General features: G+C 33.4%; 1 protein-coding gene across 8 annotated transcripts in view; it reads left to right on the top strand.

The window, feature by feature from the left end:
* Nucleotides 1–26,329, top strand: part of LOC117166852 — a 651,449-nt gene that overhangs the window by 21,699 nt on the left and 603,421 nt on the right. For 5 of the 8 annotated variants that reach the window (XR_004466323.1, XM_033351253.1, XM_033351215.1 and 2 more), the window contains one exon: nt 587–719. Coding sequence is in view for 7 of the 8 variants with exons in the window: in XM_033351253.1 (XP_033207144.1) it covers nt 638–719 (82 nt within the window). In the remaining variant the exon portion in view is untranslated. Of the gene's footprint in view, nt 1–246; nt 480–586; nt 720–26,329 lie in introns of all 8 variants that reach the window. The other 3 variants (XM_033351264.1, XM_033351244.1, XM_033351235.1) reach the window with 1 other exon arrangement.

Below are 26,329 nucleotides of genomic sequence, written 5' to 3'. Positions count from 1 at the left end.
AGCAAGGGGTCTGTCGAACACAAACAGCAACCGAAACTTCAAGGTGTTGATAAATATCAGGAAGCAGAAAAGAAGAAAGTTTATATATAATTATTGCGCATTCAAAATTCACCGAATTCCAGCCTAATTTGAACCACAATATGGGCCTATGAACTATACTATGATTTCGTTCAAGCGTTTCTTGTTTTCGGCCTGTTAGTTTTAATATTTTAGTTCAACTTAAATTCACATTTTTGTTGTGAACAGGATTTGGGTTGAGTCCCCCTGGATGATCTAGATATTCTCTATAGAAGCTCAATTAGGAACGCGATTGTCCTTCACCCCTGAAGTGACTCGATCGGAACGGACAGAGATATAGTTGAGGATATAGCTGAGGGCCACCTTTGATATCCATTGGGAATCACGACTGTTTGACACTGTACAGGGTATTTAACTAATGATCCAGAACGTGAATTCAAACAGGACTCGTGAGATGTGGGGTAATTTACTGCTTAACGATCCGTTAATTACCTAATAATAGCTAAGATTTTCTTTTTGTTTTGCCTACTCTACAAAGTGGAGCTTAATATTTTATTTTTATTTACAGATCTAAGGAACACGGTGGATTTTAGAAACGGCAATGAGTTGAGGACCTGCTATGAAGCTGAGAAGTTTCGCGGCCATCATGGCCGCCATTGTGGTCCAGCTGCTTCGTCCAACTAGCGCCATAATTACAAAAGGTAAGTTTTATTCCTATTTTATTCAATACATATTTAGAAGGATCTAAAAATATTTTTGTATTGTTTTCGATTTATAAAAAGTAAAGACCAAAATCTACTTTCTGCCCACGTAGCTTCTTAGGCTTAGCAACAGTTTATTTAACTATAATTTATTAGACTACTGTTTACTACAAAAAATTCCCTTTCCCTCTTAGTTACAAAATTTTTCCATAACCGAAATGACCTTTTTTAAAGTACGTTTTGTTAAGTATTCCTCGAGTTATGATTGCGCTTAGCTAATGATTCAGATCATTGAACTTCTGTTACATAACCAGACTAGGGTTCTTGTGACTTGTTCCGACTGTAAGTAGATACGGACGATACGTATAACGGACTTCAACCGGTGTTGTGTATCGGATATACATACCAAGTTCGTAACCTTATCTTCAACGGTTCAAACTTAGAAATGCCTCGCAGGATGTTGAGATTATGCACCCTATCCCGACTGTGATGTTCTATTTCTGTAATATTATATAAGTTTTTAGACTCAAGAATTAACTTGCTACTTGTCTCGTCAAGAGAACTTTTAGTGAAGACACACTTCAGCAGAACTTCTGCTCTGAAAAGTTTGTTTTTGAATCAAAAAAGAAAGAAACTTTCTAACAATTCCACTGCTGAACTATTATCTTGACTAAAAGAGAATTTTATTGTTCGCAAAGTGAGTGGACACTGTTCCGTATCGTCAATTTTAATTGTGAAAAAACTTATTATAGAAATATCATGAGCTTTTTTCCAATTTTATTAAATTAAATGTGATTATCGTTGGGAACATCGTTAAATTATTTAACCCTTTAGAGGCCGATGTTACAACTGAGCAACGTTCACTATGTTCGATTTTCCCGAACTTCAGATACGGTACAAGTCCAATAACTTTCCAACTTCGGGGAAGTAAAGGCGGATAATTCCAGGAATTTCGGACTTATAGGGTGCACCCACTAGTAGCGCGATATCAGATGCGCGCATGCGTAAATCATAGGCGCAAATCATGAGCAAAATAGCACACGTAGTGGGAGAACTACAATTAGTGTGCGTGCCGTTGTGTGATGACGTTTTAAGGGGAGTGCACACTTATCGGATGGCAAGTTATCGGACTTGTACCATGACAAGCTTAGAATTCTGCAAAATGAATATGCAAACTATATAAGAGTGTACAATTTCTCATCTTGTAAGTGGTTTTTAAAAATGTTTTTCTAAAGAATCTACCAGAAAAGAACCATACATTATTCTTGAATTTTTTTAGAATTTTTATTTAACTGGATCAAGGCTTGTTCTTTAAAAATCCTGGCAAAAAATGACTGTGTAGCAAAAGCGCGAGTATACCCAGTAAGAAATCTACCATTAAGTTAAGATTGCGCTTATATTGGGGGGGGGGGGGGCAATATTGCCAACCTTGGATCTGTATCGTTGGCCAGCATTGGTTCCACGTTGGTAAAAGCTTGGTGTACTATACGCTCGTGTCAAGATCAGCCTGCTAATAATGGCCCAAGATTGGACTAAGTCTTCTCCAAACACAGTCTTTAACATAACAATTTTTTTTTTAAATTATAAATCATTATTAACCCGATCCTCGTATTGCTTATTTTTACCTACGTTAACCGTATAGAGGGGTCAAATCGACCTGGTGCCTTGAAAATATGGTAAATATGCATAACAAATTCTGGTAAAATTCATAGATCACTTTTGAACCTTCTACTTCATGCTAAAATTATAGAATTTGATATTCGTTAAATTGGGATAATAAATAATTAACAATAAACAAAAAACTCGTTCAAAGCGACTAATTCTTTGAGTTTTGTCTCGGGTCAAATTTTATCCCTCTATACGGAAAGCGGGTTAATAATTGATTATTAATTTATTTTCCTTTTATTGAAATATTTTTTATTTAATGATTGCATCCAAATTTCTCTAGAATTTACACGCGCGAATAGTAATTTGCTTATATTTATTCCTCTTTCGGGAAATAATATCAGAATTTATAAAGCTGCAAAGTGGTGTTGCGAACAGCTGATTCTACTTTAAACGCCACACCTCTCTCTTCTGAAATATCGCAGAAATTGTTTTGGTCGAGAAAGAGGTAAGACTCCGGTGTTGCCTGTGGTACAAAACGTGAAAGTGGCGCACAGTTTATGTCTGCGTAGCTGTCCTTCTCGCGCAAAAAGAGGCAACGGGTAGAACGTATAGGGATGGAAACCGGCAATGAAAAGTCGAATTTCGACTTTATATTTGACTTACACATTTTTGACTTTCAAAGTCGATTAAGCGAGATGAAAAGTCGACTTAAGTCGAATTTTTCTGAAAATTGTTTAAGATTTTTGTAAGGGCATGTGGTACTTTACCTTAAGAGAAATTTAGTTTCTCAACATTTTTTTTCAACAATTTTGACAAAAGAGAATTTGCCCAGGCATCCATGTCCATTTTCTTTACGCCTGGGAACTATATTATTATTTATTGGAAAATTAAAAATTGTGGGGAAAAACCATGGAAAATAGAATTGCTCTTATAGGAGCCTCTAAGAAGTATCCTTAAATAACCCACTGAGTCCACCTTTGGTTCCTTCTTAAAAAACTCCAAAAGACAGCAAGATCAACTTTTAAATTGTTGAAATTCGGATTCTGCGATGAAATTTCCATTAGGAATTCACGGAAAAATTGTAATACTTTTTTTTGCAGTGCAAAAAATTAAACTTTCTGAGGTTTTCAATGCGTGGCGCTAGCATCCAGACAAATATCTTAAAGTTACCGAGGGAACGCTTATTAACTGCTACTAAAAGAAGATGCACTTGAAACCGCCTTGGGCCCATGGAAATTGCAGATATTTTATTTTTTAATGTTTTTAACGTTGCAAGAAAAAGTATGGCGATTACTCCGTGGGTTTCTAATGCAAATCTTAACGTAGAATCCGAATTTCAATAAGTTCAAAATTGATCTTACTTTTTTTCTTTTTAGTTTTTAAAGAAGGAACCGAAGGGGACACAGTGGGGTCTTTAAGGGTACTATGTAGAGGCTCCTTTCGGTTCCTTTGGTCCGCCAGGTATAAGGTTATATTAACGTGTATATCCTGATGATCAATATTGATTCCGTCACTCGATTGAAGTCGCTGATTTTGATTATTTAATTGCGTTCTAATTTCAATTTTGTGAGTGACCCGCAGATGAATGGCCAGCGTTGGTGTACTTCTATTAAAGCAAAGTATCTTTTGGCATTCATTGCATCTAGTTTTGGTCCCATGCAATACTTTTGTCAAACAGGGTCGGTCAATCACGTGGGGAGAAAACGGACCCACATTTCAGCGCCATCTCTGTCGAGCAGAGAAACTAAGCAGCGTCCATATGTGAGTTCACGTGTGAATGCATATGCTGCTTTTGTGTGCGCCAGGATCAGAAATGTTACTTTATTATTTTAATAAATACGGCTGGTTGAAATATAATTGGGTGGCTTGGTAAAGCTTTACAATAAAAAGAAGATGTTTCCGGTTTAAATCATGTGAAAAACTACGAATCTTGCCACGTTTCGTGAACATTACAGTTCAGTTCTCCAGATCTAACCTATAGCAGTGAGTCTGAGAAGTAAGTGCAGCTAAGCCCTGAATAAGTGAAATGCAATGTTCACGAAACGTCGGCAAGATTCGTAGTTTTGCACACGTCTGACACCAGAAACACCTCCTTTTTATTCTAAGGAATCATCGTCAAATCTATAAATCAACTTGTAAAGCTTTGGTTCCCGTTCTTTCAACTGATTGCAATCCTAATCATGGGTACGGCACTCAGGTAAATGACAGGGGTAACTCAGACTCTGATAAGCGCGTCCTCGTGGATCTGCTCTTAACTAAAAGTTGAATGAAATTGATGAACCTACCGACTCCTGCTAAGAAAAGTTTCATATCCTGTGCGTGTTTAAAAAATACTTTAATTTTTAAAAAGTTCATTATTAACTTTTAAAGAAATGGTATGAAATGAGAAATGCATAATCGTGAAATGTTTAAATTAGGAAAATTCGTTATTCGTTTTTTTTCACGTTAACCTCGTTGTTCGTTGCTGGAACGGCAAACAAAGGCAACTGTTGCACATGCGTAGTGATTCACTCGTCTCTCGCGCGCCGCTCTCGGATCTCCTCTGAAGTTCTACCGCCCCATCCCGTATTCCCCTATAAGTTTCTCAAAAATATGCCTGAGTACTGTACCCATGATTCTACTGTACTGAGCAGCATGGCGGCAATGTATGTGGCCACTGCTCCCTCTGCACACCGCAACACTTTTTCAAAACTGAACTAACGCCATCTGTGTCGGGCAGTGAACTATTTCTGTACCCCTCGCAGCCTCTTGGCCCGCGCGCCATGGGTCATGACGGGTCCGTTCATTCCTACGGGAGTTGACCGACCCTGTTTGTCAATTGAACCCAGACGAGACTAGGAGTCATCGTTGAGCTAGAAAAACTTGACATTATAATTTCTCAATGATGTTCAACTTTTGCAACTGCAAAATATTTCAATATGTCAGTGCTGGAACATCGAAGGAACAGTGTATAGAGACTTTGAGTTAGCTTGTGCTATATAGCGAGCAGACCTCTTTTGTTAACTCACGAGATAAAAAGACTGCTCAGAGGCGCTATACAGCGTGAAGCTAACTCAGTCTCTACATAGGAAAACTACTGCGTTAACTTGGCCGGTCTGCGAACTCATTTTCCAAAAGAGACCCTGGCGGTCAGGTACTTGCAGGTTTTCGCCTCTGCATAGTGGACTCTTTTATAAACGTTCAATATGTACATATGTTTATTCAATCGACATTTAATAAATCGACGTTTCGACAACGTCTTTGTGTCTTCCTTAAGATTTTAAAATGATGATAAAAGTGTAAAAACATACATTTTTGATAAAATTCAATTCTTACATCTAATAATAATTTCACACTAAAAACAATAAATATATGAATTAAAATTGTTCCCTGAAACAAATCGTTCGATGAAATTGAAAACACAAAACAACACGGTATGTCAAGTAAAACTTTTCAAAATTTTGTTTTTAACATTTTTATCTTATCTGGTCGTCCTCTTTAAACCGAAAGAGGAGAACTAATAGTCTAAACTGATTTTTTAAGTCATTGTAGTCGGAGGTAAGATTGTGAACGTCATTGTTATGAACTGAGTTGGGGGACATTTTGAGAAACCACATTTAGTACAGAAAAGGTGATATGGCGTCACATTTAATTATATGATTAGATATTGAGTCATTATAGTCATTATAGCTAAATCCACAGCACGCGGCAAAATCTTTTAAATGGAACAAACAAATCAATTCAATAAGCACTGATAAACATCATTAATGTGCATTATTTCAGTTCATAAATTAACACGTAAATTATTGTACTTTCTGTTAAAAATGGATTCTATAATTTTTCTTTTGTATGTAATAATTTCTTTTGATAAAATCCTGATGTTATTGAAATCAAAATCGAAATAATGATCAAAAGACCAAGCATGTTGAGATAGGCCTGTGTTGTTATTACCGGTTCTGCAATCTCTTTTGTGTTCAGCTATTCGCGTTTTAGTCTTCTGCTAGTTTTACCTATATAAATCTTTGAAAAACTTGTCCATTTTATGAGGTAAGTAACACCCGATAAATTTCCTGTTGACTTTGTATACAAATTCTCTAATTTATTAATGTTTTTGAAATATATGTTTATATTAAATTTTTTAAGCAAACTCCTAAATCTTTCTGCTAGACCTTGTATATATGGAAGAGTTAAGCTTTTATCATTTTTATTTAGTTTTTCTTACTAGAATTGTTATAAATCTCATGTGTTCTTTCTTTAATTATACTATTAATAAGAGATAATGGATAATTGTTGGTGATTGAAGTTCCTTTGATTTGTTTAATATTATCTTTTATGAACTCAACATCACTTTGCATACATACTCCAACGAAATGGAATGCAACCAAGATTGGATATAGGTGAGTGGACCTGGTCTACTAGGAAACTAGTCGTCTTAAAAGAGCAACACACCTTACTCATCAGATTCAGGAGAGAATCTATTATTCCAGCACATTTTGAAAATTTAACTAACAATTTTGATTTGAATAACTCACATTTTAATGTCATTAATGAACTTGATAGAGCTAAAGCTTTATATCATAAACAAATTTTAAATTGTGAAATCAAAAATCTAATTAAGAATATCAACAATTTAGCTAATTACACATTGTTTCTGAAACATCCTTTAGTTAGATCTACACACGGAGATTCCATTTACAACTTTTTTGAATCACAGAATTATATACTACACAAACTTAAATATGAAAAACGAGAAACATGTATCAAAAAGTTTCAATTCAAAAGGAATAAGCATTTTAAAAAAGGTACTAATCAGTAATATTAGGTTTGAAAAATGGTTTAAAAACATTTCAAACAAACATATTCCAGTAAACATTGCTAAAAAACTATCTCTAGGCAATAAGTTTGGAATTACGTTGAATTCGAACCAACCATAAAGGAATAATCAATTCAAAGATGATAACTTTGTTGAAAAAATCGCATATTATCAAAAAGATAACAAAGACCTTATTTTTCTGAAAGCCGATAAAGGCAAAATTACAGTAGCAGTTAATACAATAGATTACATAACAGATGTCGAAGAAATGTTGAGCAATGGATCTCTATATAGAAAGGTTAAAACAAGTTTGGTTCCTACAACAGAAGAAAAATGTAATGAGGTTGTTACTAGGTGGCATAATAAATCCTATATTAACGATCAATTGTATTACCGTTTAAAATCTAGAGGTTCGATCGTAGCTAAAGCGTATGCTCTTCATCAAGTTCATAAACCAAATTGAAAATGGAGAATAATAGTGTCCTCCATTGGTTCAACAACATATAAATTATCGTCATACTTAGCAAAATCTTTTAAACCAGTTCATATCATGGTGTCTCTAGATGGGGCGTCCATGTTTGACAATATCCCTCTGGATTTAGCTATGGAATGTGTAGAAGAAAAATTAAATATTTATCGAAATTGAACAAAAATCTCAAAAGCAAAATACTTGTTGCGGTCAGAAAAGTATTTAACAACACAGTTTTTTCCTTCAATAAAAGTAATTACAAACAAACATCAGGCTGCCCAATGGGGTCTCCATTATCTTCAATCATATCAAACAGAGTAAAAAAAAAGAAGATTTAAAATCTAGAGCGTTGTCACTTTTAAATTTCAAGCCACTGTTTTATAAACGATATGTAGATGATGTGTCTGCCATCATTCCTACTGAAAAAGTTCAGGAATTTGTCAACGTGTTTAAAAGCATTGATGAATCGGTTCAATTTACACATGAGATTGAGGAAAAAAACATTCTAAACTACCTTAATTTGTAAGTGATGAAAAAAGATGATGGACTAATTCTCACAAACTGGTATGAAAAGCCAAACCTTTTCATTTTAAGCAAAAAATTGGATTAATCAAAAACTTAATTGACAGAGGCACAAAACTTAGTCATGCTCAGTTCAGAAAAGATAATATTAAACAAATCAAAGAAACTTTAATCACCAACAACTAGTATAAAGAAAGAAAGAATACATGAGATTTTTAACAATTCTAGTAAGAGTAAAAAGTCAATATGGTTAGAAAAACTGAATAAAAATCATAAAAGCTCAACTCTTCCATATATACAAGGTCTAGCAGAAAGATTTAGGAGTTTGCTTAAAAAATTTAATATAAACGTATATTTGAAAAACTTTAATAAATTAGAGAATTTGTATACAGAGTCAACAAAAAATTTATCGGGTGTTGTTTACCTCATAAAATGGACAAGTTGTTCAAAGTTTTATATAGATAAAACTAGCAGAAGACTAAAACGCGAATAGCTGAACACAAAAGATATTGCAGAACCGGTAATAACAACACAGGCCTATCTCAACATGCTTGGTCTTTTGATCATTATTTCGATTTTGATTTCAATAGAATCAGGATTTTAGCAAAAGAAATTATTACTTACAAAAGAAAAATTATAGAATCCATTTTTAATAGAAAGTACAATAATTTACGTGTTAATTTATGAACTGAAATAATGCACATTAATGATGTTTATCAGTGCTTATTGAATTGATTTGTTTGTTCCATTTCGAAGATTTTGCCGCATGCCGTGTATTTAGCTATAATGACTATCATGACTCAATATCTAATCATATAATTAAATGTGGCGTCATATCACCTTTTCTGTACTAAATGTGGGTTTTCAAAAGGTCGCCCAACTCAGTTCATGTTAATGACGTTCACAATGTTACCTCTGACTACAATGACTTAAAAAATCCATTCAGACTAGTAGTTCTCCTCTTTCTGTTTAAACAGGACGACTACATGAGATAAAAATGTTAAAAACAAACCTTCTAACAGTTTTACTTGACATACCGTGTTGTTTTATGTTTTCAATGTCATCGAATAAATTGTTTCGGGTAACGATATTAATTCACATATTTAATGTTTTTTGTGTGAAATTATTATTAGATTTAAGAATTCAATTTGATCAAAAATGTATGTTTTTACAGACACTTTTGTAATCATTTTAAAATCTTGAGGAAGACCCAAAGACAGGTCGAGACGTCGATTTATTTAATGTTTGATTAAATAAACATACGTATTGAACGTATGGCCAATAAAAGTTCTCAATTCTATAAGGGAGATATATTCACATGTTAAAAAACGTAAAGAAAGGACAAAAATTCTAAGTCTAGAATTTTTGGAATCATAATTTTATTTTCTTTTGTAAACTTTGGCTTAAAAACTTTAAATTTCCTCGTCTAGGAAATGTATGGAAGGTCTATAATTTTTCTTACAAATCTAAAAAGTGGTAGGAAGTTTAGAAAAATGTCATCTCGGTTTTCAAGGTCGTTGAATCTAAATCTGATCTCATAAATTTTAAATTTTCAATGGTAGATACAATATGGCAGGTAATAAATAAAAGAATATTCGGATATTTACAAAAAAAATATTATCAACTGTACAAAGAAGGTTACAATTAGCTTTTTGAGGTCACTGAATCAAAATTTGAAATCTTGAATCCAAATTTAATACTATCATTTTGGAATATAAAATGGCGGAACATGATTTGGATTTTTGAAAAGAGGAATACTTTGTAAACGAATGAAATTCTCCTGAACTTTAATCTTATGAGAGATGCTGGCTGCGTCACAAGAATGCTTCTTCTGTGAAAAGAATATTTTTCAGTTTAAAATAATAGGGAATTTAGAAACTAAAACTCACGTAAATATTATTAGGCTATTTTTTCAAAGATTCATGAGAAAAAGAATCATGAAAAGTCATGGAAAAAGAATTATTACACAGTAGACTGTACGATACTTCTCGTTTTCGGGGCTGTAGTGTAGGGGAAGCGAACAGGAAGTGTCGGATAACCCTGTCTCTTGCGTCAAGCCGCGTTCGGCGTCGTAGGCGTATCAGGCCGCGTATGTGTGTGCGTAAGAGCATTGGAAGATGTCATATATCCAGTGGCAACGTGAAAAATATTGAATACTTCTGGATCTCCTTTCTGTCCTCCCGCTTTGAATCTTCACATAAGTAGAAGTTACTCTTCAATTAATTCACTTTCTGTACCGAGCGGTGGAAATATTTATCTGAATACTTTTTTATACCTTAAAGCAACCAAGAAATAGGAAAATTTTAATCCCTTTTAATTCAGCACATTTCACTACAGTTATTTACTGTTTTTCGAATAATAATCAGGTAAACAACTTTTTAAAACATAGCATCGGTTATTTTACGATATCATGATTAATTTATACAGAGGTGGCTCTGGTGATAAATAACTTTTTGAATTTTTTATCATGATTTTATATTTTCGTAATTGATAATATTTGAATAAAGCAAATATTTTACGATAAAGGAATGTAGTCTTGTGTATCTTTCTAATAGATGTTTTAAATTTCATTCTTGTGGAGCTTATTCTAATGCTTAAAACGAAAATGGTCTTTTTAATTTATTTAAGGTTACATTTGACAACTCTGATCGGCTTTGAAAGGGATTGGAATCTTATCATTTTCGCCGCCTAATGAGGATTTAAAAATAAAGGATAGAAAAGGCTTTATTAGGGATTACAAATTTTTAATATATTTTAATACAAGCCTTCTCACTTGGTAATTCACCAGCCAAAAAAAAAACTTTGGAAATAATTGAATGATTAGTTTAAGTCACTGGAAATTTTGATTCAGCGACCTCGAAAACCTAAATGTGACCAATTTTGTGTAGTTTCTAACATTTTCCAGATTTTTATTTCGCCATATTGGATTCTCCATTTTAAATGTTAGAATAATCATGATATAATCGGATTCAGTCACCCCGAAAACTAATGTTCCTAATATTTTTTCAATTTGCTGCTAGCTCTATTGAATTCTCTATTGGAGTCGCAGATTTCCGCATTGTGAAAAACTTGAAAGGTGGTGGCGAGTAGTCTTTGTATTCATACTTTGCATACTTTTATCCACTTACTTTTCTAATTATATGAATACTTTCAAGAGAGAAGTCTTTTTACTTGAGCATGATCCTAATAATTTTAAGGGCTCATCCGGGATGAAAGACGCATGAAAGTACAACTCAAAAAATAAAAGACGCGGTTGGAACATGGCGAATTTTTAAAAGTCCATTACAGTTTAAAGGGACAAGCATTTTTCCAATCAAAGACGACCAGAGAGTGGTAGGCGGTGATTCTCTGAATAAAAGGTGACGAGAGTAGCAGATGACGTGTTTCTCACAAGTTATAAATCAAAAGGACGAGGTGTAAGACGAACTTGAAGCAGAGACAAGAGGTCGGCAAACAGAACGAGATTGTGTAGCGGACAGCGGGCATCAGTAGCGGCATCTTCGAATGCGTAACTGATAAGTATTCTGTGTTTATTTATAGTAATACAAATTTTGTCAATCGAGTTAATCTGAAATGGAGAAGTTGGTTCAAATTGACTTCATTAAGAAGCAATTAAAAAACACCCCTCGCAGCACGATAGGTGCTTTGTATAGGTTAATATTTGAGGATGAGGGCGATAGAAAAAATCGAAGCAAGTTGCGTGAGTTTCCCGGTTTTACACTTTCAGATGAATCAGAGGAATTCCGAAGAAAGTTATATTATAGTAGTTTTTTTTCAGTTGGTGACCTAACCTAAATTTGTAATGTTTTGGGTTTAAGTTATTGCGGACATAAAGAGCAGCTGAGGCAAGATATCGTTCGCGCGCTTATGAACATAAATACTTTGGCCGAGCCCAATACGGAAAGCGAGTCAGAGGACGAGCAAGACGTTCAAGACGGCGATTTAAAGAATAAGGATAGAAATAATTTTGAGGTTTCGGAAGACGACAACGATGACAAAGACGTATGTGGGTCAGAAGTAGGTGAGGGTTATGGGGAATCTGTTAAAGATAATGCACCCACAGGTCCGCGAAAAGCGGAAGTTGTAAAATTTTTCTTAGGATTTAAAGATATTGAGGATACAATTCGGGACTTACGGTAGTGATAATTTTCCCATAGAGCGATGGTTGGCTGACTTCGCAGACGCAGCTGCCTTGTTTCAGTGGACAGATTTGCAGAAAGTTATTTTCGCGAAAATATCGTTAAAAGGATTAGCTAAGCTTTTTATTCGAAGCGAGTCGAAACTCGTCATGTGGAAAAAGTTAAAGACAGCTTTGTTCACAGAATTTTTGAACAAGATCTCGAGTGCTCAGCCCTATTCAATGCTTTCAAAAAGAAAAAGAAAAGAAACGGAATCTGTTCAGGAGTGCTTTTTAATACTGATAGAAATAGCATCCCAGGGAAATATTGAGACTGATGCTGTATTGGATCATGTCATTGAGGGCTTGGGTGATAGTGCTAGCAACAAAGCAGTTTTATACGGCGCAAACAATATTAGCGGATTTAAAGAGTGATTAAAGACTTACGAAAGGATTAGAAAGTGGAGTCTAAAAGTAAATCTTAAGTCGGTTAAATCGAAAGACGATAGAAATTAAAAAAAGTCGGAATCGATGAAAACTAAGGGTATACGTTGTTTTAATTACAGATTAACGGGACATGTGTCCAATGATTCTAAAAACAAAGAAAAGGCCGTAACAAGTAACAACAAGGATTGTTAGGATGTAACAAGATTTCCTAAGTACTGAAACAAAAAACAATTGTCATAAAGAGATATCAGTAGAAAATGTGAATATTAGAGCGTTAGTTGATAGCGGAAATGCATTGAATTTATTACAAAAAGATGCTTTGGTAGATATGAGATTGGTTAACTTGAGCGAATCTTAATGTAAAGCTACCGGATTTGGAGGCAAACATGTAGAAACCATAGGCTCTTTTTCAAGCCGAAATTGTAATAGACGAACCATATAATCTAGATCTTTTTTAGCAAATATTACTGTAGCGGAAAAGATTGAGATTAATGTTGGTCCGATTGAGGATGTCCTTGAATGTAAGAAAGCCGAAGATCCTGTATTAAATTATAAACCGAATTAAACAAAGAGTACCGATATTACGTTAAATATAACTTTGAAAGAAAATAAGCCTATTTTTAGTAGGCCTCGACGCTTGCCGATTCCTGAGCGCGAAATCGTGGATAGACAGGTGTGTGAATAAATTAAGGACGAAATTGTTGAGCCTGCTTCATCTGAATTTGCGAGTCCTGTAGTTTTAACGAAAAGAAAAGATGGTACTCCTCGTGTTTGTATTGACTATCGACGAATTGAAAGGATCATTGAGAGGGATAAATACCCCATTCCATTAATCGAAGATCAAATTGATGCTTTAAAGGATTCAAGGATTTTCAGTACTTTAGATCTTAGAAATGGGTTTTTTTATGTTAGCGTCAATAAAGACAGTCGTAAGTATACATCCTTCGTAACGTATGAGGGGTAATTCGTTTTTCTGAGAACTGCATTCAGACTCTGCATTTCACCTTCAGTTTTTAAGCTATTTATTAATTACATTTTTCGTCCGTTAGGTTACAAAAGAATTGTTTTAGTTTACTTTGATCACATCATAATTTTAGCGAAAAACTCACAAGAAGCACTCGTGAACTTGCAAGAAACGTTAGAGGTCTCCAGCGAGTATGGTTTAGAGATAAAGAAGAAAAAGTGTCATCTTTTAAAGAAACGTATTGAGGTTCTGGGCCCAGTTATTGAAGATGGCAAAATTTATCCTTCACCGGATAAAGTTTTGGCTGTTATGAATTTTCCAACACCTTAATCAACCAAATACGTTCAGAGCTTTGTCGGATTTACGGGTTATTTTAGAAAATTCATCAATGAACACTCTTTGCTGGCTAAACACTTAACCGATTTGCTTCGTAAAGACAAGGAATTTTAATTCGGTTCCGAGGAGCAGAAGGCCTTTTAATTATTAAAAGAAAAGTTGACGGATCAACGGGTATTGAAGTTCTTTGATCGTGTTCATGAAACTGAATTACACACCGACGCGTGTAAAGATGGTTTGGCTGCGATTTTGTTTCAGCGATTACGCGATGACGATAGGTTACACTCCGCGCACTGCCTGAGTTACAAGACTACTCCCGTCGAGCAAAATTATTCTAGTTATGAACTCGAAGTGCTGGAAATTATTTATGCGTTAGTGAAGCTGCGTGTCTATCTTCTGGGTGCAGCTTTTAAGATCGTAACAGACTGTTTAGCGTTCCAGCAGAAGATGCAGAAAAAGGAGGTGTCTACGAAGATTTGGAGATGGACGCAGTTCCTTGAAGATTAAAAATACAGGATTGAGCACAGGCCTGGTTCTCGAATGCGGCATGTGGATGCGTTGAGCCGCTATCCGATTTTGATGATTGAAGCAGACGATGTCACCGCAAGAATCAAGGCGGCGCAACAGGATGATGCAAGAATTCAGAAGATTATTGATTCTCTGAAAGATTGTTCAAATAATGACCACGTGATACGCAAGGCCTGTTATACAGGTGCACGAACGCAAATAACCTGTTAGTGGCTCTTGCCTGCATGGAAGATGAAATCATTTAATCAGCTCATCAGCGGGGCACTATGCTGTGAAACGAACGGAGGAGATTAGTAAAAGAGACTACTATATAGTATCTTTAACTGAGAAAGTGGTAAGACTCATCTTTAATTGTGTTGCCTGCTTGATAGCCAATCGCAAGGAAGGTCCGAAGAAAAGGTTTCTTCATAATATTGAAAAGACGGATCTGCCTTTGCATACTTACCACGCCGACCACCTTGGACCCCTAGAATCAACGAGTAAGCAGTATAATCACATTTTCGTGGCCATCGATGACTTTACGAAGTTTACCTGGCTGTACCCATCGAGGAGGGGTTTCTTCATAATATTGAAAAGACGGATCTGCCTTTGCATACTTACCACGTCGACCACCTTGGACCCCTAGAATCAACGAGTAAGCAGTATAATCACATTTTCGCGGTCATCGATGACTTTACGAAGTTTATTTGGCTGTACCTAACGAAATCAACCAATACCAGAGAAGTTGTTGAGAGACTAGACAAACTGAAGTACATTTTCGGGAATCCAGTACGAATGATATCTGATCGGGGCACCGCCTTTACTTCTCAAGAGTATCAAGATTACTGTAATCAAGAGAAGATCCAGCATCGTTGGATAACGACTCGATTGCCGAGAGCAAACGGTCAAATTAAACGGATTTATCGAGTGATTATACCCGTTTTGTTAAAAATGTTCCTTGATAACCCTGGGAAATGGTAACAGCATGTGAATATGCTTCAACAAGCGCTAAGTTCAACATTTCATCGAAGTACCGAAATGACTCCTTTCCGATTATTTACAGGAGTTGAGATGCGTCGCTCAGATTATCTAAAGTTAAGAGAAATCTTAGAGACGAAGTGGCAGCATCAGTTTGAAGAATTCAGAGACGACCTGTGCCAACAAGTAAAGTTACAAATAGGAAAACTTCAGGAAGAAAACAGCAAAACCTACAATTTACATCGCAGAGCACCTTCCAAATGTGCTGTGGGAGATCTCGTTGCGATCAAGCGCATCCAGATGAAACCAGGCCAAAAACTGCGAGCTAAGTTACCTGGCCCTTATCAGATAACTAAACTTAAATCAAACGCCGTGGGTTTCTTAGTCATCCGAGGCGGATGATCATCCAGGATGGCCGATTGCAGGAATAATATTTCTATAATTATATGTAATTGAAATCGCGGTATAGTTAGTGGCGCCACCTTAGGCGAAAAGCGTGAGACTGAGGATTTAGCCAAGTTAGTTATAGACGAGTAGTCTTTGTATTCACATTTTGTATACTTTTATCTACTTATTTTTCTAATTATATGAATACTTTCAAAAGAGAAGTCTCATGATCCCCATAGTTTAATAAAAATAGAATTTTTAAAAAATATATAGATTTAATTAATGTGCATCTATTAACTTATAATTTACTTATAAAAGATTTTCGGTAACGCGAGTATGGTTTGCTCGTTTTTTCAACGCGGAATATTGAGTATTGCTGCGTGATGTCATGATCATAACAAAATAGGTGAAAATGTCAGGAAGGTTAGCATAGTTGGTACATCTCGACATGGGAACGCATAAGCCTCTTTACACAAAATATTCTAAACGTAAAAGTAAGTTATAAATGTATAAATAGTAATATTTTTCAAGTGTGGAATTAATTTGCGCAATTATGTTGCATAATTTTATCGGTTAAAGACCATTCAGTTTCACCAAATATATACATTAGATATTCGGAATTTAAAGTTAGAGTACCCGCTTGTGACCAAATCAAATTGATACACTAACCTAAAATACACTTGGCAAATACTACTATTTCTACGTTTATGACTTACTTTTAAAATTATGGTATTTTCTACAAAAAGTTGTGTAAATTTTTATGACGTCATGCTAAAGTACTCAATTCAAACCAACCAAAGCTCCCCGCTCTTCGAATAGGTGCGCCTTGGAATAAACAAGACTTCACTGTATCTATATTTAACAAATATTGGATTTTAGCACATATTTAATTAACATTATTTTCTAGTAAATTATATTTGTTAATAAAACTTACATATAAGGAACGTTCAAAAAGTACGCATCACCTCTCGGTGGGACGAATCTAATAGCTGATCTAGTAGCTGAAAGCTGTAGAAGCCGATTTCTAAATCTCTTTTTGTATTCAATAATATATAAACATGTTCAGCGGAAAAATAAGCTATGCCGACAATATTTTTTTAATCTCCGAACAAATTACTTCAATAAAGTCGTAGATCTGAATTATTTAAGATAGATTTAAAAAAACATATAAATTGCATTCTACATTTTACTTTATTGTAACAAATTGGTTCTGTTTCGTCATTATAATGGAGTTGAGTGATAAAAAATATTAATAATTTTCAAATTTTACAAATTATAAATAATGCTTTCGACTATAAAAAGCCCATGAGCACACCAATAGATATAATAAGAAAGTTAATAGGGTGAAAGAATTTAATTAAAAGATGATTTCAAATAAAAATAATCTGATTTTGCAAACTTTTTAAACAAACATTGTTTGAACAATATCTTTTAATAAAATACTTTCAGTTCAGTAGTAACTTTTGTTATTATATCTTCTATTTCTATATGAAAAAATGGAAAAGGATCACCAATTTTTTGAATGGCCGCATACTTCATTAGTTTCTATAAGTTTTTACATTAGTTCTTTCTTAAGTATTATTAATAATATCACATTAAGTTAATTGTTATTTCTTCATTTCAAACCAAATCCTTTATTTGTGAAACAAGAAATAGCACATAATTCATGGTAGACTTATCGATTAGATCTATCAATGAAAAATTCAATAAGAATGCGGAATTTCATATAAGCAAATGATACAGAATCTATCACAAGATTGGTTTATTTTAACGTGCTAAAAAATATTTTAAAAGTATTAAAAGTCTCAAATTATACTCAAGTATGCATACAAATGTATGCAAACGTAATTCTTGGAACACGGCTTATATCTGAATTACAATATTAGAAAGTAACGAAGGCTTACGTGACGTAGTAAAAGATAATTCCTCTCATTTTTAGGAAAAGATTGATCTGGAGCCAAAAGTAAGGCAGCGATCCACATCACCATTTTACAGATGTATATATTTCGGTATTGATTCTCAAAGGAGGAATGCAAATAAGCGAGTTGCACATCACCACTTCAAAAATTTTAGATACTGATATTACAAAAGGGTCAAGGCGTGTTTTGAAACTTATTTTTTGTACTGAATTTGTACAAACTTCTAGTATTACTTATTTATTTGTTTTTCATTATTTGCTTGTTTAATTTATTTGTATGTTGTACGAAGATAAGGCAATATTGCGTAACATTAGATAAGGCAATATCACTTGTTTGCAATAACCAAACATACATCCAGATGTGGGGTACGTACGACTTGGTTGCTTCAATTTACAAAAACCCACGATTGTCACCTTTTTCATGATTTAGTACAGAATTTGTGCAATTCAATAGCAAAACCTATTGGTTTATGTTAAATTTTCAAACTGAAACTCCTAGAATGGGGCCAGTATTACGTGATCTCAGAAATTATGATAACACAGGAACAAAAAAAAAGTTTCATGTGCGATGAACTAGACCACCATATCTTTATGTTTTTTGGTTCGATTAATCCGAAATCTGCGGTCGATTTGGCCATATTAGTTTTTAGTTCGTCCCATATCTCAAAAAACAGCTAAAAGTCCATTTGGCAAATGAAAACATCAAAAAAAGTGTATTCTCATACTTTTAGGGTCACTGAATCAAAATCTAGTGTCCACCCGGTAACAAGAGTTGAATTCAGAAAAATTAAGAATTTGCATTCCTATGAAGACGCGTTTTCTCCTCTGTACAAAAATCCCCCAACGGGAACAATAAAAGTGAAAATCCTATTTCTCTCAATCTACTGAGTAAAATTTAACGAAAGTATTTATTTAACCTATTTTTCATTATTAAATCTTTTTATAACTTATAAATGCGAAAAACATTCTAATTTATATTTATTTATATTTTGATAATTTATTTAAACGCCTTCGAAAATGTAACAAAGAAATCTATGCAAATGTGTGAATTTCAATAATTTTAACTCTAGAGAGGCAGAGTTGAATTCGTGAGAAATAAAATTTCAGAATTTACATTCCGCATGAAGGAATTAAAACAACTCATTACACATATTTTGTGAACTTATTAGAAGGAATTAAGTAAAATCAAGATTCGACCACTTCTGAGGAATAAAAAATATCTCTGTGAGGTGCGTTACCGGTACAATTAGAAGGAATTAAATATATTGAAAGCACGTTCTCTTTGGGAGAATAGAAAACTATGTGGCGGTCGCTATGGAAATAGAAGTGAATAAGTTCAGGAGGTATCTTATTCTTATTGTGGCATTTTAGGGAGATGGAAAAATCGCGCATTCAAAATAATAGAATAATCTTCACTTTTGCGCTGAAATCTGAAAATATTAATTTTCTCTATTCTACGCTTATTACCGGGCACTTACTCTGTATAGAATTGATCTCTTTTGCAATCTCGATTACTTCTCAATAAATTTTGAAGATTACAGTGAGGAAGAAGAAGAACGATTCCATCAGGAAATAAGAGAAATTGAACGACTATATCAAGGAAAATGGGATAAAAATATGATAACTAACTTTTATTAGATGTTGAAAGGAGAGCATGTTGGAAAGAGTAGAAAACGTGAAAGATATTTGGAGAATAAAAGAACATATTGTCACACAGGAAAAAAAAGAAGGCATAGGAAACGTTCATCAATACTATGTGACGTGCTTTACTACCATTGATTATATCGGAGCATCATACTTAACTTCACGGAAATTCTATTTTAATCTTTCTTTAAACAAAAGAAAAACTTACAACGTAGTTGCATTATTTATAATTTGCATGATTCATGAGGTTAGAATAGAACAGTGACCTGCTGGAGTATAACAATAATCAGTGTGTTAGGAATAAGCGACCTAAACAATAGGGGGATACCTTTTTCCCAAAGATTGCAATCATCAGTAGTTATGCTGTAACTACAAAATTGGGTTTCTTGATATTTCTAAGTTTTTCTAAAGGTTATGAACCAGCAATGACCTGGTGGGGCTAAACGGGCACCATAATTAGGTTCACCTAACCCAAAAATAAGAAGACACACTTCTTTTGTAAGGTTTCATTCACAAAATCGATTTTTAGTTGTATTTTGATGTTAGGAAAGAACTGAGACCTGACAGGGTCAAATTACACCAGAGTCGGATTCAGCGACCCCAAAAACATAGGCGTGTGGTGTTCTAGTTTACCGCACATGAAACTTTCTTGTATACCTGCGTAATATAAATCAATGTTTAAGTATATGTGACCGAATTTCTAATCATTTGTATCCCGAAGGATGTAAGGAATTTTTTGATTATGTAATTAGAGAGATTAAAAAATTTCGATAATCACCAGAGTAGTTGACTATGTGCCAAGCCCTGTCACTCAAAAAATGTATTTAAGGAAAAACACCCTCCCTTAGATAGAAAAAATCAATAGTATTGAACTGAAACAGTTTCCAAAAATAATTTTGATACTTTTATCCATCAATGCAAAATCGCTTCTGGTATTTCTCATGAGCATAGGCGGCTTCTCAATTCTCGACAATTATAATTCATTATCAGTATGCTTGCAATTGAAATCAATTTATTGTATGAATAAAAGTTAAAACTATAATTATTTTACCAACATTATAAAGCTTAAATTTTTGTATTTTCATCTCTGATATTCCGTGAGATTGGTACGGTTGATACGAGATGTTTAAAATACATAAAATTTTACCGGACATGTGATGACAGGGAAGTGCAACATTTCTATATTTCATAGTGCTAAAAGTGATATATTTTCCGAGTGACTCCTTAACACAACTATGATTTCCGGGCTTTTTGATAGCTACAAATTTACACTATATTTTTAGTTCATTATTCATCAAAAAGACTGTAATTTTAAAGAGCCATTAATCAAAATAAACAGACAAGCTAACAGAAGCTTTAACTTGGAACATCTGCAAGATAATTGCACCTTCTGAATCTGAATCTGCGATAAGTATATCGCTGATTTAGATTTTGAGAGGAGAGCTGACAATTTTGACAGCAAAATTGTTTGCAATTCCTAGGTTATCTAATGTTGGTCATCTTCGATTTAAAAATTTAATGTTAAATTAAAAGTCCCCAGATATTTATAAGTGATAAAGAAAAACGTTTTCTATTAATAAATATTGTTCTTTAAACTTAAAGCTTTGATTCTAATGACTAAAAATAATACAAAAAGGTTTCATATGGTAACAAGTGTGAATAATGAAGAGGGGAAGCTTTTTTAGGGTTTGAATTAATGTATTGCTTTTAACCATTAATTAGTTATAATATTTCAATTAAAATTCATTCGAAAATATACTAAACTTCCTGATATGTTATGCTCAGGAAAATTAATGCAATTTTTTGCTATTTTCCAGTTGATTAAAATTATCCAATGTAAATCACTATCGACTGTAGGGTAATTTTTTGTTCTAGAACTTATGTTGTATTCAGAAAAGATAAAAAGTTTCCTAAACCATTCAAGTGGTTCGCCCCACCAAATTTTCGAATCAAATAACTAGACTAAGGGGTAATGTTCTGACATCTCCCGAGTTAAAATTTAGGCCCTGCTTTGAAGCCGTAACTCCTACCTAAGTAGGTGCTGGAAGCTGTAAAGTAGGTTCTAAATAAACAGCGATTTTAATGTAATTTAGGCCCTACTTTGACGACAAAAGTGTTGTAAATCGGCCGTCTTTCCACTTTTAGCGTCAAAGTAGGGTCTGTATTTCATACAAGTTAGAACCTCTTTTAAAGCTCAAACTAATACTGTAGAAACTTGCGGTATCAAAGTAGGTTCTCTATAACCTCAAAAAAATATGGATAAAAACAAATAAGATTTGTTATTTATCAGAAAAAAAATAATATCTGTGCTATAAATATCAAGGATATTCGCAATTATTTTTTTTAGACATATTGTTAATAGAATTTTTTGATTAATACGCTAAAGCATGGTGCTTTGAAAAATCCACAAGTACTAAGAAACGAACCCGAGATCGTACACACGCACTGAGTATTTACCAAACCAGTGGGCACCAAATTTGGCGACGTCTTTACGACATCGTTATGATATTTTTACAACAACTTTACCACATCCTATGTCCATGTCGTTAAGTCGTCTTTACGATATCGTAAATATGTCGCATGATCTGACCATGTCTTTACGACATCGTAAGGGCACTGTAACGACATGGACATAGGATGTCGTAAAGTTGTCGTAAATATGTCGTAACGATGTCGTACAGACGTCGCCAAATTTTGTGCCCACTGGGAAACACCTAATACCCCAACCGATTCAACTAACGGAACGCGTTGGGATGTCTTCGATACAAATCATTAGCATGTCCGATAATTCAAGGTCTAAAATCTTTTTAAATCCAAAACAATTAATTGAATAATTACCTTTTTTTAAATTTCTGTGTCGTTAAATATTTAAAACGATTTCTGAAGAGTTCAACATAAATTGGTTCTGTTTTTAGAAGTATTCTACGTTATACGCTTTAAAAGAACTTGAGGCTACATATTTAAATTTGATTCTGTGCTATTCTTTACTTAAATGAATACAGTGTCAAACTTGCTGATTTCAATAAAAATATTTTTTTTTCTCTTTATCAAGCAAAGGTTTAAAAAACGTTGTTCATCATCATAATCAATCCAATTATACTAAACAATAGAAACATTTAGTTCAAGATTAAACATAATATTGTTCAGAAAATAAGTTTATATTAACAATAACAGTACTGATTTTATACCCAATTGTCTCGTCTTATCAAAATTCGAGATAGGTAGTCAATTATTTTTAATGCATTTGTCTGTTCTTATTCTCCAATAAATATGATGAAAAATTAAAACCGTAAACATTTTCTCAAGAAAAAAATAATTTTTCCTCTTAAACCAAGTGGTAGACACGTACATAGTAATATTTCACTCAGAAAATGTTTCAGAAACTCTTAATTATTAATGTTTAGTAACAAAACTGACCAAACCATTGGAAAAGTGGTACTGTTCCTAAGAAAAAATGATTTTCTTCATGAAATCATGTTGCAAATAAATTAACCGTAATACTCTGGTAGAAATTTCATAACAACCAGTCAATTTAATTATAATTATTAAATATATATTTCAATTTATTTTTCAAATTTTGTATTTTATACATAATATTTGTTGTTAGCGATAGAAAATATGTTATTTTTATAATTTAGTGGGATTCTTAATCACCTACATGACTGTTTAATGCACAAATGTTTAATATTTATTAATAAAAATGTCTATAATGACTTATTAATCGACAATATCTAGGAACTTTCTATGATGAATATCGTTCTTATACAAATTTTCAGCATTTTCAGTTAAGATAAATTATTTTTCTGTGATTAACCATTGCAAAGAAGTAATGATTTATATATGATTAATTAATGACTATTAGGTTCATTCTTAAATTAAATATTTTTGTTAATTGAGTGTGCATTCAGTCATTAAGATGACTAATGAATTCAGTTATCCTGAGTAAAAAATAATTTTTACTTTATTTTCATGAAGTTCGAACATTGTAGGCTCAAAAGATTCAATCTATGGTCAGTATTGAAGGGTAGGTTCATTGGCGTCAAAGTAGGGTCTTGAGTTATAAAAATGTAGGCTGTAATGATTCAAAGTAGCTTCAGGGAGGTGTTACAGTCTTAAAATACGGTTCAATATTTCATTCTCTAAGCGTTACAAGTATAAAGCAGGGGATTTAATTTAATATAGCGTCAGCAGGTTCTAATAAGGAGCTGTGACTTCAAAGTAGGGTCTAAATTTCGACTCCGGCTCTGTTAGGGAATGTGCCTGCAAAATATTGGTGGGGTGTTGAAAATTTTTTTTTAGATTCTAATAAGAAGAATCAAAAAAATAATAAAATAGTGCAATCTCAACTATTTTTAACACTTGCTTTTAATTAAAAATTCGGTTTTTGGAATTTCAAATTTTTCCAAAAATGAAACTGCGAGCTTTTAATTGAAAACAAGTGGTACATGTTAATAACTAGAACGCGAAAACAGAAATAAATTAATGCTGACAAAGTTTTTAGAGCCTTATTTCTCGAAAACGATCAAAAAGCCTCTCGAGATGATGTATCAGTGCGGAAGTGTTCTCCCGAAGATGTTAGAAAATCATTCTTTAATTTACTGTGTTTATCACAAAATCAAGACGGATAACTGTCTTCTACTGATCTATAGCTTTGAAAATTTTGTAGGGTGCCTGGAAAAGGAAATCGCATTTTTTTCAAATTTTTAAAATGAAAAACGTTAAAGGAATTATGTGTACGTTAGGACTTGCAAATTTGATAATCTAACTTCTATGGATTGTCCCATGAATATGTAACGTAAATGCAAAATAGCATTTTTATGCGAAATTTATAAAGGACGCAGGCTTTCGAACAAGAAATTTCAGCACACGTTTTGTTGTATTCGTCGATAAGTGTTTTAAGGTTTTTGACCAATATCAAAACGTTCAAACAATTATTGCACATAAAAAATTTATTTTCACTGTAGATTCTACGAAGCTTGTGCTTATTGGGATTATTGTCACAGGAAGTAAATGTTAAGAATAATTTTTTTAGGCAATTCTTACGTTGTTTAGACAACCAATATTTGCTCAAAATTTTATTAACTTATTATAAAAAGTTCTCTTTTTATAAAATTAATTACACATTTAATCTATGTTTTGAATCATATTATTTCTTGAGAATAATAATGAATTGTTTAAAAAATTATTTAACATTCATTTCTGACATTTAATAAGAAAAGTGAAGAAAAATCTATTTTTTTATAATCCTTCTCACTATATATGTCATTATTAAGTTATTTTTTCTTCCAGAAATTTTGCCTAAATTATTTAATCTCTCAATGAACATAAATAATTCTATAATAGGATGGACAAATATATTTGTATTACTATTTCGCAGATAGCACTAATTTAGGGGATGTTTGAAACAAAAGCAAATATACTTTAAGGACAATATAATTTAATACCCCTTTAGGGCTCTAATCATCCGTGATGTGTGCAATTTTTTCAAGATAATATTAACTTTCCATGATTTAGCGAGGGGAAACATTTTAACAAACCAAAAAAATGGTTAAACAATGGTAAAATCAGCTATAAAATACACTGATAGTTAGCTCTATTGAGTCGCATAGAGAGGCTTTTAAAAAAATATTACCATGTGCGAGAAAGCCCTTGTCAAAAATGGATAAGCGACAGAAGCTTAAATTTTGAAACACATAGTGGCGTAACTACTTAATTTTAAATTTAAGAGGAAAAAAAGCACTTTTAAGCTATTGTTTAGCTCTATTGAATCGTAAAATGAGGTCTTTAAAAAAGATAACCATGTGCTCTGAAAATCAATGACGCCGCGGTGACACCACACTATGAAGTATGGCACTTATGCTAGCAAGCATCGTGGCACTTACGCCCGTACGCAGAATTTTTTTCTTAGGCCTACTTTCGGGTTGAACTGGTCTAAAATCTTCTACAAGGACACAAGTTAGGGCTAAATAAATATTTTAAGCCAATAAACCGATTTACGAAAAATTGGAATCTACGCCCGTATGCATTGTGACCCTTCAATTCAACTCATTATTTTAGAAGCTGTTAAAATAGAAATTTGACAGATTTTTTTTAAAGATTTGTAAACTTCCCGGTAAAATATAAATTCTGCTAAATCAATTGTCTGGAGGCGACTGATTTGACTTTTTCTAAAAGCTTATATGTCTCTTCGAAAGATGAACGCTTCCTCTTGCTTCCCTTCGACATATGCATAATGGCTGGTAACACCTGGATACGCAACGCATAACGTAAACACTGAGTGACTGAAAGCGAACTGAAGCGAATTTTCTGCGACAGTTTTGCCACTGACTGAAAATGAGGGATGGACCACCTTGTCATATAAAACGGGAACTTTTCCTTCGGGACTGTAGTGTACTTGTCAGCTTGTCGTTTATGGAACAAATTATTACTTAGCCATTTTTTAAGGAGTGACTTAAATTCAATTTTCAAAAAGTTAATAACAAGTAGCTGTTTTTCTTATTTATTGTTTAACTAAGCAATTTTTATTGTATTATCCTATGTTAATTTTAAAGAGAACGGCTTAATATTCACCGATTTAAAGAAAATAAGAACAAGATTTCTCTCTCCGGGGACATAATGCATTTTAAACCACCTTAATGCAAAAGCATAACAATTCTCAACATGCTTCCTAAAATAAGGACAGAAATAACTAATTGTAATCCATCTTTATCTCATAAACCTTGCTAAAGGCATACCAGGTATTCTATGTTATACCTGTAACCAAATTTTGATATAAGAATTGTCTTTCATACTTTGACTGTCTCAAGCCATATGCCTCGATATTCTACCAGGTGTATACATATGAAACCGGTATTGCCATCTAGCGGCCAGTAGGCACACTTGTAGGCACTGTCGGAACTTACCATTTGTGCTAATTGGCGT

Source organism: Belonocnema kinseyi, chromosome 1 (assembly GCF_010883055.1).
Source record: "Belonocnema kinseyi isolate 2016_QV_RU_SX_M_011 chromosome 1, B_treatae_v1, whole genome shotgun sequence".
Lineage (NCBI taxonomy): Eukaryota > Metazoa > Arthropoda > Insecta > Hymenoptera > Cynipidae > Belonocnema > Belonocnema kinseyi.
This window is presented reverse-complemented; position numbering and strand designations above follow the sequence as displayed.